The sequence below is a fragment of the Ranitomeya imitator genome, chromosome 2, assembly GCF_032444005.1.
Source record: "Ranitomeya imitator isolate aRanImi1 chromosome 2, aRanImi1.pri, whole genome shotgun sequence".
Lineage (NCBI taxonomy): Eukaryota > Metazoa > Chordata > Amphibia > Anura > Dendrobatidae > Ranitomeya > Ranitomeya imitator.
The window spans coordinates 196,496,247-196,511,726 of record NC_091283.1 but is presented as its reverse complement, the minus strand read 5'-3'; the positions used below and the strand labels follow the sequence as shown (position 1 = coordinate 196,511,726).

The following is a 15,480-nucleotide window of genomic DNA, read 5'->3' as shown; positions in this document are numbered from 1 at the left end:
TTGTTAGAAACATTGGAAGCGCTACATGCCACTTGTCAGTGTGTTGCTTCATCTTCTTCCCTAGTTTCCATATTACATGTAGATGTGAGCCATCTAAACGCCCTGGTAGACAGGAGAAAGCTTGAACTTAGGCGTTGGAAGATCAGACCATCTCAAGGCAAAAAACGACTTTTTTGTTTCTGCCAGAATATTAACTTTAAATAGCATCTGTCATGGGGCACAGAAACATACAAACTCCGGTCAGGAGCAACAAGCTCCAGACCTTTCACAAGCTGTAGGCAAATCAGGCCACCATTGTGTCTCTGCTGATTTTGACGCTTACTGATCTTGCATTTGTAAGCACAGAATATGTTTAAATAGACTTCTGTACAGCAGTGGCATCATTTGCATACAACCCGTGAAAACATCCATAGTTCATCACCCTAAATCGGGCCTGGGTGAACAAGCGGGAGAGGAGCTTGTGGGTTACTTAGCCCCCAACTTCATTATTAAATGAACTTGTGCCCCTGTAGCGGAGCCCCATCCAACGTTTTACCTGCAGCTTCGAGCCACAAAGAAGTGACAGCAGAAGAGTTAGCTCCTCAACACTAGATTCACGCAGAAGCGTCACTGTGATGGGAACCCGCGGCAGCACAAGGCTTTCCAGTGTGCTGCTATGGGAACTGTCAGATTCTTATGTTACCAGCTTTATTTACCGGAGCTTTTGTTGTCAGTTTTACAGCACGGGTCACCGAAATCTATAAAGAAAATATTAAAGATAAAAATGCAGATTTCGCTATTTGCTGCATTTTTGTGGTTACTGTCACCGGAGGAGTACTTTGTTTTTCCAAATGTAAGGGTCTTATGCAAGAAAAATTGTTATTATCGTAATATAAGAACTCGACTTCACATTCGTCTTCTGTGGGGGAAGGGTAGTGACAACCACTCTAAGCCGAGTGAAGAAGAAATCGGTCCTATACTATAACTTGAGGACTGTAAAAAATACATAATATGTATGTGCACAGTTCACACTGAACAGGATGCAGCTTCCACACGGTTCTCTGCAGCTTCAACACACAGACTGCTCAGCTTTCCTAGCTGACCCATGTAGTCTCCATTCAGACAGATACCCTGGAACGTCTCTCTCTCAGCTACAGCTCACATTTTGACTGGCCACTCACCAGCAGCACACTCAACTCTGCTAAACATCTTTATGACTGTCACCTCTAGTGACCACAGGCCCTGGTTCTAGTTAAAAAAAAAAAAAAAAAAAGCTAGGCGGGTGCATCTAATCAAGACCTTAACCCTGTCCTATCTGGCTCTGCTACAGTATATACAGTGGAGAAAATAAGTAATTGATACTCTGCCTATTTTGCAAGTTTTCCCACCTACAAAGAATGGAGAGGTCTGTAATTCTTATCGTAGGCACACTTCACCTGTGAGAGACAGAATCTAAAAATAAAACAATAATGTAACATTGTATGATTTTTACATAATTAATTTGTATTTTATTGCATGAAATAATTTTTTGATGCAATAGAAAAACAGAACTTACTATTTGGTACAGAAACCTTTGTTTGTAATTACAGAGGTCACACATTTCCTGTAGTTCTTGACCAGGTTTGCACACACTGCAGCAGGGATTTTGGCCCACTCCTCCATACAGATCTTCTCCAGATCTTTCAGGTTTCGGGGCTGTCGCTGGGCAACATTGAGTTTCAGCTCCCTCAAAAGATTTTCTATTGGGTTCAGGTCTGGAGACTGGCTAGGCCACTCCAGGACCTTGAAATGCTTCTCACTGAGCCACTCCTTAGTTGCCCTGGCTGTGTATTTCGAGTCATTGCCATGCATGAAGAACCATCTTCAGTGCTCTTACTGAGGGAAGGAGATTATTAGCCAAAATCTTTTGATACATGACTGATCCATCCTCCCTTCAGTACAGTACAATCGTCCTGTCACCTTTGTATAAAAGCACCCCCAAAGTATGATGTTTCCCCCACCATGTTTTACTGTTGGGATGGTGTTTTTGGGGTTGTATTTACTGTATCTTTCTTATTCCTCTCAAACACAGCGAAAGAAGTTGATAACAGAAAGTTCTATTTTGGTCTCATCTGACCACATGACCTTCCACCATACCTCCTCTAGAGCAGAGGTCCCCAACCTTTTTTGCACCAGGGACCGGCTTTAAGCAAGACCAGTTTTCCATGGCCCGGTGGGGTGGGGGTGGGGCAGGGGCGGGGCTCTGGTCATATGGGGGTGGAGTTATGGAGGGGTGGAGCTTAGTGCATACTTATCATATAATTATGACATTTATAATGAGAATGTGATTCTCACACACACACATTCTCACACACATTCTCACACACACAATCACACACACACATTCACACACACATTCTCACACACACATTCACACACCCCTCTCACCTCTCCTCGCACTCTCCCACAGCATCTCATTGCCTTCCTCTGACACAGCCGGCCGCTGAATGATGACGTCATCCAGCGGCGCGTCTGTGTGAGAGGAAGCAGGAAGACAGATCGCTGGGCAGTGGAGCTGCAGGGATTTCTCCCTGCCCGTCACAGCCACCCTGCAGGGGCTCCCCTCCACCTCTGCACTTGTTGGGAGCTGGCGCTCTGCAGCTTCTCTGTGCCGGCTGTCAGCTTGACAGTCGGCACAGAGAACAGCTGACTCCCTGACCGGGGGCGGCAGAATGCAGCCGCCGGAGGAGACACTGCGGACCGCCGAATGAGGCGGCCCGACTGCGCCCCCCTGCCGGCTGCGCCCCCCCTAGATACGCCACTGGGCGTGTCAGTGAGGAGAGCCTGCCGCCCCACCCCGTCAGGAACACACCATGCTGCGCAGGAGGGCTGTGTCACTAAGACCCGCCTGACGCCCCGCCCCGTCCTGCATAATGTTCTCTGCCGGGAGCTGCGAGCTGTCACAGAGCGTGCTCTGACCAGGCGCAGGGCCACGAAGCTAGCTGTCAGCGGCACCGCGGACCCAGAGGCGTAGCTAGAGCTTTTGCCGCCCGGGGCTGTTCCCGAGTTTGGCGCCCCTCCCCCCCCCCGGCTCAATACACACAAAGGTTACCAAAAATGGTTTTCCTGTTTTGTAGAACTTAAACTGGGCCTAATGGTGTCACCCCCACATGCCACACCTGTGACTTAATACCACCACACCATGACCAGGCCACATAGTGACCGAATAATACTACATACAAGGGACAAATACCACAACACCATTTCCAGACCACATATTACCACCACATAGTGACTGAATACTACAATACTGATCAGTAATAAAAAAAAAACCCACAATACTATCACCATAAGTGCCAGTATTCACAGGAGATCTGTATTTAGTATGCAGTGTCTGTGTAGAGGTAATACAGAGATCACTGGTGACATTATACACAGGACCTCTATATAGTATACAGTGTATAGTGTCAGTGTATAGGTAACACTGACTCACCAGTGACGTCTCTAGGTGAAGTCCTTCATCTTTCATCCAGCACAGACCGCCATCATTCCTTCCAGCCAGGACTCGTTTCTGCAGGAAATAACACAGTTACCTCGAGCTCCGCTTGCAGAACACATTACTTAATTTTTCACAACTTCTACATTACATCACATGAAGATAAAAAGGCGATATAGTGTCACTCTGCACAGTAACAGGACCGCCCCCCCCCCCCATTTAAAACAGTATACTCAAAAAATAAAATAAATACATCACTGCAGTAATAATATCCCTTAATTATCCCCTATGGTAACACTATTCCCCACCCTGGCCCCGTTTATCTCATTCCTGGCTCCAGCCATATGTTCTCGCATCCTGCCCTCATGAGTATCCATTCTACCCCATATGATCTCCCCATCCTGCCCCACCAGCCTCCATCGTATCCGTCCTGCCCCATGATCCAATCCTGCCCCGTGTCTCCAATCATGCCCCGTATCTACATTCTGCCCATGCCTCAAGTCCTGCCCCCAGTGTGTCCAGCATATTACCCCCATGTTGTCCAGCAATCTGCCCCAGTGTGTCCAGCATATTACCCCCATGTTGTCCAGCAATCTGCCCCAGTGTGTCCAGCATATTACCCCCATGTTGTCCAGCAATCTGCCCCAGTGTGTCCAGCATATTACCCCCATGTTGTCCAGCAATCTGCCCCAGTGTGTCCAGCATATTACCCCCATGTTGTCCAGCAATCTGCCCCAGTGTGTCCAGCATATTACCCCCATGTTGTCCAGCAATCTGCCCCAGTGTGTCCAGCATATTACCCCCAGTGTGTCCAGCAATCTGCCCCAGTATGTCCAGCAATCTGCCCCCAGTGTGTCCAGCATTCTGCCCCATGGTCTCCAGTATTGCCCCAGTGTGTCCAGCAATCTGCCCCATAGTCTCCTGTATTGCCCCAGTGTGTCCAGCAATCTGCCCCATGGTCTCATGTATTGCCCCAGTGTGTCCAGCAATCTGCCCCATGGTCTTCAGTATTGCCCCAGTGTGTCCAGCAATCTGCCCCATAGTCTCATGTATTGCCCCAGTGTGTCCAGCAATCTGCCCCATGGTCTCCAGTATTGCCCCAGTGTGTCCAGCAATCTGCCCCATGGTCTCATGTATTGCCCCAGTGTGTCCAGCAATCTGCCCCATGGTCTCCAGTATTGCCCCAGTGTGTCCAGCATTGCCCCAGCCCCCAGACAGAGTCAGACATAAAGAAAAAAAAAAAAAGTAAAATCCTCACCTCTCCCGTTCCTAGCGCAGGTCCGGTGCAGTCAGCGTCTCTCCGGCTCTGCGACGCTCAGGACAGAGAGGCTGAGCGGCGCGCACAGTAGTGATGTCATCGCGCCCTCTGCTCTGAGACGTCGCAGAGTCAGAGGACGCTGAAGCCGCAGGAACCAGGAGAGGTGAGTATTAGAGCGGGGGGCGGGGCGGGGCCCGGTGGTGGGGCGGGGCGGGGCCCGGGGGTGGGGGGAGCTGGCCCTGGTCGTGGCGGCGGACGGCGCCGCCCGAAGATTTAAAGGGGCGTCTTTTTTTTTTTCTTCTTCTCCTGCAGCGCCGGCCGCCCCCCGCATTGTGCCGCCCGGGGCGGACCGCCCCCCCGCACCACCCTTCCTACGCCACTGCGCGGACCGGCTGAAAAACCCCAACGGCCCGGTCCTGGTCCGCGGACCGGCGGTTGGGGACCTCTGCTCTAGAGCATCCAAATGGTCATTGGCAAACTTCAAACAGGCCTGGACATGTGCTGGCGTGAGCAGGGGGACCTTGTGTGCCTTGACAGATTTTAATCCATGACGACGTAGTGTGTTACTAATGTTAATGTTTGAGACTCTGGTGTCCGCTCTCTTAAGGTCATTGACCAGGTCCTCCCATATATATATATATATATATATATATATATATATATATATATATATATATATATATATATATATATATAAGGACCTGGTCAAATATATATATATACAGTGGGGCAAAAAAGTATTTAGTCAGTCAGCAATAGTGCAAGTTCCACCACTTAAAAAGATGAGAGGCGTCTGTAATTTACATCATAGGTAGACCTCAACTATGGGAGACAAACTGAGAAAAAAAAAATCCAGAAAATCACATTGTCTGTTTTTTTAACATTTTATTTGCATATTATGGTGGAAAATAAGTATTTGGTCAGAAACAAAATTTCATCTCAATACTTTGTAATATATCCTTTGTTGGCAATGACAGAGGTCAAACGTTTTCTGTAAGTCTTCACAAGGTTGCCACACACTGTTGTTGGTATGTTGGCCCATTCCTCCATGCAGATCTCCTCTAGAGCAGTGATGTTTTTGGCTTTTCGCTTGGCAACACGGACTTTCAACTCCCTCCAAAGGTTTTCTATAGGGTTGAGATCTGGAGACTGGCTAGGCCACTCCAGGACCTTGAAATGCTTCTTACGAAGCCACTCCTTCGTTGCCCTGGCGGTGTGCTTTGGATCATTGTCATGTTGAAAGACCCAGCCACGTTTCATCTTCAATGCCCTTGCTGATGGAAGGAGGTTTGCACTCAAAATCTCACGATACATGGCCCCATTCATTCTTTCATGTACCCGGATCAGTCGTCCTGGCCCCTTTGCAGAGAAACAGCCCCAAAGCATGATGTTTCCACCACCATGCTTTACAGTAGGTATGGTGTTTGATGGATGCAACTCAGTATTCTTTTTCCTCCAAACACGACAAGTTGTGTTTCTACCAAACAGTTCCAGTTTGGTTTCATCAGACCATAGGACATTCTCCCAAAACTCCTCTGGATCATCCAAATGCTCTCTAGCAAACTTCAGACGGGCCCGGACATATACTGGCTTAAGCAGTGGGACACGTCTGGCACTGCAGGATCTGAGTCCATGGTGGCGTAGTGTGTTACTTATGGTAGGCCTTGTTACATTGGTCCCAGCTATCTGCAGTTCATTCACTAGGTCCCCCCGCGTGGTTCTGGGATTTTTGCTCACCGTTCTTGTGATCATTCTGACCCCACGGGGTGGGATTTTGCATGGAGCCCCAGATCGAGGGAGATGATCAGTGGTCTTGTATGTCTTCCATTTTCTAATTATTGCTCCCACTGTTGATTTCTTCACTCCAAGCTGGTTGGCTATTGCAGATTCAGTCTTCCCAGCCTGGTGCAGGGCTACAATTTTGTTTCTGGTGTCCTTTGACAGCTCTTTGGTCTTCACCATAGTGGAGTTTGGAGTCAGACTGTTTGAGGGTGTGCACAGGTGTCTTTTTATACTGATAACACGTTTAAACAGGTGCCATTACTACAGGTAATGAGTAGAGGAAAGAGGAGACTCTTAAAGAAGAAGTCACAGGTCTGTGAGAGCCAGAAATCTTGATTGTTTGTTTCTGACCAAATACTTATTTTCCACCATAAAATGCAAAAAAAATGATAAAAAAACAGACAATGTGATTTTCTGGATTTTTTTTTCTCAGTTTGTCTCCCATAGTTGAGGTCTACCTATGATGTAAATTACAGACGCCTCTCATCTTTTTAAGTGGTGGAACTTGCACTATTGCTGACTGACTAAATACTTTTTTGCCCCACTGTATATATATATTTATTCAGGTAAGTAGCCATTCTGTTTATATAGAGGAAGACTAGGAATAGAATAAGGTTTTTTACACATTAGTCTCATTGCCTTAGTCATGACAGCCAGGATAGATCAGCTTTAATACGGGTCCCAACTCTTTTTCTGGGGTCTGTACATTTGGAAGATGGGATGGGGGTTGCTGTATTTTGGGCAAGCATAGTGCTGCTATCCTTGCTGCTACATAGAACAGAACCCAGATAGAAAAGAAGAAACTTAGAAAGATTTTCCTTTCTTCATGGAAATTTTCATATTTGTTCTTTCAGCGTAAGGTATAGCAATGCATGCTGTTTCTGCTCTCGCCTTCCACTTTTATAGGAGCATATTCCAATCTAATGTCCAGGAATTGTCCCGATTATCATATCTTGTATCTATTTTTTTTAGGAGGCAGTTTCACTGCTGTCATTCTGCCAGCATTGTAGGTGCTAGATCTTTCAATCCTTCACTTGCATGCATGGGACCTGTTCTTGTCCATTGACTTATCTGCACTAAATGAAAAGCCCACCTATTTGTTATACCTGTACTAATTTTAAAAGATAGGAAAGCAGAAGTATTTATCCTATGATAAATCACGTGAGAGCAAGTTGTCAGAAGCACAGTCAGTGACTTTTTATAGAGGTAATAGGTTATGTTGTTCACAAGGTTTCCCACCTGCCTGTAATCTGTAGAGAAAGCTGTCAGCAAGTTTCCAATTTTTCTACAGCGCCACCAAAGGGGGAATGTGACATGACATGATTTTCTTTGAAATCAATGGACTGATGCTAAGCAATGCAAGATGTGCTGGGGCCTCCAGATTTTTCTAGCCACTTTCCACACTGGCTACCAAATAAAGAATCCTGTTCATAAAATCCTCTTCCCAATTTTATCAGCTCAAAAATTTGAATCCAGTTTTTTTTAAGGGGAATATGTCAGCAGGTTTTGCTATGTAATCTGACAGCAGCATAATGTAGGAATAGAGATTCCGATTCCAGCGATATATTGCATAGTTCTCTGGGTGCAGCAGTTGTGATACAATAACAGTTTTATTTGCTGGAGATCTAGCAGAGCTCAAATGCTGAGCTGTGTATAACCCCGCCCACACCTCTAATTGGCAGTTTTCTGTGTACACTGTATATTTACAGAAAGCTGCCCAATTAGTGGTGGGGGCGTGGCTGGACCAGAAGGCATGAGACACCTAGTCCTGCAGTGATAATTTCCTACTAATAAAACACTTTTTTATTGAAACAACAACACATAGCCCAGTTAGTGACACATCACTGGAATCAGGGTCTCTGTACCTCCATCATGCTGCTCTCGGACTACATAGCAAACACTTATTGTCAAATCTTCTTTATATTTTGGCAATATATACTAAAAGATGCGTGCCAACCCCTACTGATACCCATTGCTGTTCCTATTTTTGTGTTATTTAGTAATCTTCTGATGTGAATATGAATTTTTATGCTGCTCTTTCTTTTATTTTTCAAAATCTGGGGGAAAAAAGAAAATCTGTTGTTTACTTGACTAAATATACTATATGAAATTTCTTGTAATAACAGGGAATATGTAGCAGACAAAGTGAATACAGGTGCAGCTCTCCATCCATGTGTGTATTACTGTCTGGCACATCTGCTAGCAGCCCAAGTTGGGCAGGAAGAACGTCCCACTCTTCTGTCTCTGCACATTTTAGAACCTGTGATGGGAACCATATGATCATGTTTTTGTCTCTTTACTAGAAGTGGGAAGAGTGAATCGTTCCAGAGAAGCCCATGCCAGACGCAGATTTCTAGGCTGGCTAAGTCCCAGTGCTTCCACCTCCATGTTTAGATGGTGCTACAGAAGGAGATTAACAGATTCCGTGCCAGTGCAGCATTTCTGCAATATGTAAACTCGAATTTTCTGAGTAATTTAATGTCAGTTTAAAAGGCAATCGTGCACATTGCAAAAAAAGTGCATTGATTGCTATTTCTGCCGTACGAACCATGGCATAGTTACAAATTAAGTTCAATAGCTTTGGGGTTAAATCAACAGCATATATGCAAATTTTATGGCCATCGTTCATGACATATTAGAAAAAAAAAAGTTAATTTTATTACAAATGGTTGCTTTCAAGCTCGGACTGGCCCACAGGGCAGCCGGTGAATCCTCTGGTGGGTCTCTGTACAGGAATAAAACACTCACCCCCAACATGAGCAGTAGTTGGCATAATATATTTCATTCTCTATGTACAGACAAAGCAGAATCTCATCATTCATTCCACAAAGTGCCTCGTTTATTATTATATACAAGCAGAAGTAAATTTGTGAAAAAGGGCAATGTAATATTTGCATGTAGCCTGACCGTTTCGCCCATAGCGTCAATGTTTCTGGTCAGTCCTTGCCACCCAGTCCAACACTGATGTTGTGTAGTATGTGAATGTAGAGAAGAGCAGTATGTGGGCGACTGATAGCTAGCGGATCATTGTGCTGATCTCACCAGCATGCATCCTTGGTAGTCATTGTTTCCCATCTACTTTGCTTCCTATATTTACAGTTCTTTTCTACAAATACGGTTCTTTTGGTTCCTAAAGGGTCACTCCCATCTTCATAAATCTTGTCAGAACAAGCACTTTTGCAATTTACTGCTTGTTAAATTTTACAGCCGTCCCAGAGATATTTAGTACTCTTTTCTTTTGTTTACAATTCATTGCCTAGGAGACCGACCACCGCTGCTGCCTAGCTTGTAAACACTGCGCCGTAGCTGGCCGGGATTAGGAGGCAACAGCAACAACTATGACAAGCTCAATAGGAAACATATGCAAGCACTGCTCATGTCCAGCCACCACTGCTTGTCAGGAGCGGTGATCGGCCTCTTTAGAAAGAGCTGTTGACAAGCAAGTGTTAATATCTCAAGCATGGCTGCAGAGTAAATTGCAAAATCGATAATACGCATGGGAGTCACCCTTTAACCCCTTCATGAACTTGGGATTTTCCGTTTTTCCGTGTTCGTTTTTCACTCCCCGCCTTCCCAGAGCCATAACATTTTTTATTTTTCCATCAATTTGGCCATGTGAGGGCTTATTTTTTGTGGGATGAGATATACTTTTGAACGACATCATTGGTTTTACCATGTCTTGTATTAGAAAATGGGGAAAAAAATTCCAAGTGCGGTGAAATTGCAAAAAAGTGCAATCCCATGCGTGTTTTTTGATTGGCTTTTTTGCTAGGTTCAATAAATGCTAAAACTGACCTGCAATTATGATTCTCCAGGTCATTATGAGTTCATAGACACCAAACATGTCTAGGTTATTTTTTATCTAAGTGGTGAAAGAAAAAATTCCAAACTTTGCAAAAAAGAATAAAAATAATGTGCCATTTTCCGATACCTGTAGCGTCTCCATTTTTCGTGATCTGGGGTCGGGTGAGGGCTTATTTTTTGCGTGCCGATACCATTTTGGTGCAGATACGTTCTTTTGATCGCCCGTTATGGCATTTTAATGCAATGTCGCGGCGACCAAAAAAACATAATTTTGGTGTTTCGAATTTTCTTCTCGCTACGCCGTTTAGTGATCAGGTTAATCCTTTTTTTTTATTGATGGATCAGGCGATTCTGAACTCAGCGATACCAAATATGTGTAGGTTTGATTTTATTCTTATTGTTTTATTTTGAATTGGGCGAAAGGGGGGTGATTTAAACTTTTATATTTTTTTTATTTATTTCATATTTTTTTAAACTTTTTTTTACTTTTGCCATGCTTCAATAGCCTCCATGGGAGGCTAGAAGCTGACACCACTCGATCGGCTCTGCTACATAGCAGCGAAGCTCAGATCGCTCCTATGTAGCTGAATTACAGGCTTGCTATGAGCGCCGACCACAGGGTGGTGCTCACAGCAGGCCGGCATCAGTAACCATAGAGGTCTCAAGGAGACCTCTGATTACTATGCCGACACATCGCTGACCCCCAATCATGTGACGGGGTCAGCGATTAGGGCATTTCCGGCCGCGTGGCCAGAAGCGGTAGTTAAATGCTGCTGTCAGCGTTTGACACTCGCCACTATTGCGCGCACATGACAGCTGTACAAAATAGCTGACATGTTGCGGCTTTGATGTGGGCTCAGTGCCGCTAGTTTCACACATCCGTTTTTTGTTTTCAGGCAAAATCCGGCCAATTTATAAAAAAAAGCGGATCTGGTGCAAATTGTGAAACTCATGCGCCGGATCCGTTTTTTAGCTGGATCCGGTCTTCTTTAATGCGCATCGATTTTTTTTAACTTCCTGGTTCCGGGGAGAGAGAGAGAGACCCCAGAACAGAAAATGTGCATGATTTGTATGGAAAATGCTGTGAAAACAGGATAAGGGCGCCGGATTAATTGTTTTACACCTCCGTTTCATGTGTTTTTGGCCGATTCTGTCGGTGTGCGTTTTTTTCCGCCGGAAACGACTATTTGTATGGATCTGGAAAAAAACGGATGAAACGTCTGGCCATCAGGCACAATCCGGCGCTAATACAACTCTATGGGAAAAAAATGGATCCGGTGTAAAAAAAAAAACGCATCCGTTTTTTCCAAAAATTGCCGGATTGCGCCTGAATCAAAAAGCCTGATGTGTGAAAGTAGCCTTACTGAGATAGGTAGATGACAGTTGGTGCTCATAAAGTTCTATGGGAAATTTTAACTGTCATTTCAGAACTTGCATCTGATTGGCTGTATCGACCTCTAGCTCCTCCCCCTCCATAGAATGTTAGAAGCACCAACTGTGTTCTTGTATCTCAGCTATGGGAAAGTCTGTGTTCTATGAGTAACGAAGCGGATCGCTCAGATATATTACGAAGTTTCTTACTTTCTTGTGTACTATTAATCTATTAAATAAGAATTAAAACAACGGTTACACTTTAACGTGTTCCGTTCTATCTGTAATGTTCTGATACAAAGCAATGACCCGTTATTGATTGTTGGGTTTCACACGTCTTTATTAGATTTATCATTTTCTCAGTATGAGCGAAATTACCCAACCAATTGTGTCGAGCAATGTTTCTCTACACCCAGAATGGTCTTTGGCGTCAGAAGTATTTGTATTGGATATTGCTGCTGCTTCATGGATACAAATATAGAATAAGTGAGCACTATTATTATTTGGGGGCTTCCTACGATATGTGGCAATGCTACCTTACTGCCTGCTGTGATCCTGGTTATAGTGTTCATCAGTGAAAATTAAATATTTTGACCCATCTGGACTCATGCTTCACCTTTAGAGACTGGATCAATCCCAGCTTCTGAATTACAGGGCTTCGTGGATTAGGTAGACTTGGGTGGGCTAAGAGATGAAATCTCTGAATATTCACGAATAAAAACAAAATATTATTTATATCGAGCGTAAGAAAAGAACTATATTTTCATATTATTTAACGGGAACTTATCAAGAGATTTTTGCTATTTAACCTGAGAGCAGCATAATGTAGGGGCTGAGAGCCTGATTCCAGCGATGTGTCACTTACTAGGCTGTGTGTTGCTGTTTCAATACAGTGTTTTATCTGCAGGAGATTATCACTATAGGGCTAGGTGGCTCGTGCTGTCTAGTCCTCCTGCTCTGTGTAACACCATCCTGTCACTGATTGATAGCCTTCTGCCTATACACAGTGTACACAGAAAGCGCCCAATTAGTGATATGGGCGTAGTTATACACAGCTCAGCATTCTGAGCTCTGCTAGAGAAAACTGTGATTTTATCAGAAACAACATCATTCAGATCAGCAAGTGTCACATTGCTGGAATCAGGGTCTCTGCCCTTACATCATGCTGCTCCCAGATTACATGGCAAAATCTTGCTGACAGATACCCTTTAAATGTATACGGTATATCATGTTATATAATTTTATTAATAATGCTATGACCACAACATTTTGATTAATTTTATTGCCAAGAGATGGATATCTCATTGTCGAAAGTTTTTGATCTTGGAGGTCGATTAGTCTTAGTTACCCACAGAAGATGGAACTCGATGGATAAAGTTACAATAAGATACATGGATGAATTATGTTTCTTGTAACTGATATGTCAGTTTCCATTTTGATACAGCAAGAAAAGGTTCCCCCTCCTCGACCTCCTCCGCCAAGGATCCAGCGCAGCACGGTGCCCGTGAGTAGAGTTTGCGAGTCTGTCCTCTCACTTACAACTTTGCCTGACTCGCTCTCTGACTAGCTCTAATAAACTCGGGTCTATTATACACTGAATGAGCAAAAATGATGTCCAGACATGAAAAGAAAACGGCTCTGTCTGCGGCAGAGCATTAAGACTTGCATTTCTCCAATCCTTGTATCTCGTTGACCGACCCTGGACTAGGGCTGAGCTGTAATGCTCTTTGGGCATACATGGTTGGAGCAGACATCCATGCTTGAGGATGGTGGTCTCTAATTCCAACAGGTTGGAGATTCCTACTCTAGGCACTGATTTTTGTCTGTGCACAGTCAAGCCGTGCATCTGCTGTTTTACTACAAGTAAATAGAATTATCAATTATTCTCAACTTCTTAAATAGGTATTTTCTGATAGAGCTTGTAAAAACAATCATTTTTTCAATTTAATGCTTATTAAAATTCTGTGCCGTTCTTGAGATATTACCAATTTTGTTTACAGCTCGTTGCCTCGGAGACCGACCACCAGTCAGATTTAACGCAGTGCTGTCAAGCTAGACTGCAGCGTTGGTCGGTTGCCGAGGCAATGGGCTAAAAACTAAAGTGTCGATATCTAAAAAACTGCTGCACATTTTAATAAGCAGTAAATTGAAAAAGTGCTTGTTTTTAGAAGCTCTATCTGACAATATCAATCTCTGTAGAAAATACAGTTAAAAAGAAAGACAAACACTTTTCATGAACATCAGTATTATAGTGGAAACAGATTTAAAAATAATACTGTTTAAAGGGAACCTGTCACCCCCGTTTTTTGAGATTGAGCTATAAATACTGTTAAATAGGGCCTGCGCTGTGTGTTACTATAGTGTATGTAGTGTACCCCGATTCCCCACCTATGCTGAGAAATAACTTACCAAAGTCGCCGTTTTCGCCTGTCAATCAGGCTGGTCAGGTCGGGAGGGCGTGTTCACAGCGCTGGTTCTTCCTCAGCTTTACGTTGGTGGCGTAGTGGTGAACAAGCAGCGCGCGATCTGCGCTGTCATCCCTTTCGTCGGTGGGGGCGGCCATCTTCCTGGGGCCGCGCGTGCGCAGATCGAGTGCTCTGCTGCACGGGGCTTCAGGAAAATGGCCGCGGGATGCCGCGCGTGCGCATTAGAGATCGCGGCGGCCATTTTCCCAAAGCCGAGATGCAAACTCGGCTTTGGGAAAATGGCCGCCGCGATATCTAATGTGCACGCGCGGCATCCCGCGGCCATTTTCCTGAAGCCCCGTGCAGCAGAGCACTCGATCTGCGCACGCGCGGCCCCAGGAAGATGGCCACCCCCACCGACGAAAGGGATGACAGCGCAGATCGCGCGCTGCTTGTTCACCACTACGCCACTACGCCACCAACGTAAAGCTGAGGAAGAACCAGCGCTGTGAACACGCCCTCCCGACCTGACCAGCCTGATTGACAGGCGAAAACGGCGACTTTGGTAAGTTATTTCTCAGCATAGGTGGGGAATCGGGGTACACTACATACACTATAGGAACACACAGCGCAGGCCCTATTTAACAGTATTTATAGCTCAATCTCAAAAAACGGGGTGACAGGTTCCCTTTAACATAGATGGATTTGATTCAGTTATTTGAAAGTGAGCAAATAAAAGCCTCTTCCAGAGTACAGGGCAGCACAAGAGAAGTCTTGTAGCTTTGTTTGAACAGAAATAACAATGAAGGCCAATAGTAGGTTGGAAGGAGAGCAGTGAACAGTTTATCGATGGGGTCTGGTTAGTTAGTTTCCTCTAACATGGCCATAGTGGTGGATTTGTGGGCATGTGGTTCCTACTCTTCATAGTCTTCTATGTAAGTGGAAAGCGGCTAACTGATGATATAGGAGCAAATGCAAGATTTTGTAGGTATTATTTGGATTTTTTTTTTTAAAGTCATTTTTGCTCAAAGTCCTTTATCTTCAAATCACAGAGGGTTAAAGCTGCGCACTCACTGCTAACATTGCATGCTCTGCTACTCCTGTAGTGTAGCAAGCCTCTACTGCATGGTTTCTTCTAGGTGTCCTATGACTTGTGGAACCTGGTGAAGGAGACGTAAATGTTGGGAAGAGAAATGTGTGTCCGGTGCAGGACTAATCTGCCAAAAGTAAACCTTCTTGCGGACTGTCCAGTCTGTCAAACCTTGGATGTTGTTTGTTCGTGTATTGTTACATGATTGACTCTATTCTATTTCTGCTCCTGATTGTCCTGTGTCTCCCAACGCAAGAAACTGTGGACCATAAGTGATAGAAATTACAAGTGCTGTGTGTATGCATTGCATAGGACT

General features: G+C 44.7%; 1 protein-coding gene across 3 annotated transcripts in view; it reads left to right on the top strand.

Moving 5' to 3' along the window:
* Positions 1-15,480, top strand: part of DENND1A (DENN domain containing 1A) — a 1,020,433-nt gene that overhangs the window by 973,737 nt on the left and 31,216 nt on the right. Inside the window, exon 20 of one of the 3 annotated variants that reach the window (XM_069748455.1) lies at positions 13,114-13,173. The exons of the other annotated variants lie outside the window; for them this stretch is intronic. Within the exon in view, the coding sequence (XP_069604556.1) occupies positions 13,114-13,173 (60 nt within the window). The remainder of the gene's footprint in view (positions 1-13,113; positions 13,174-15,480) is intronic. 3 annotated transcript variants of the gene reach the window in all.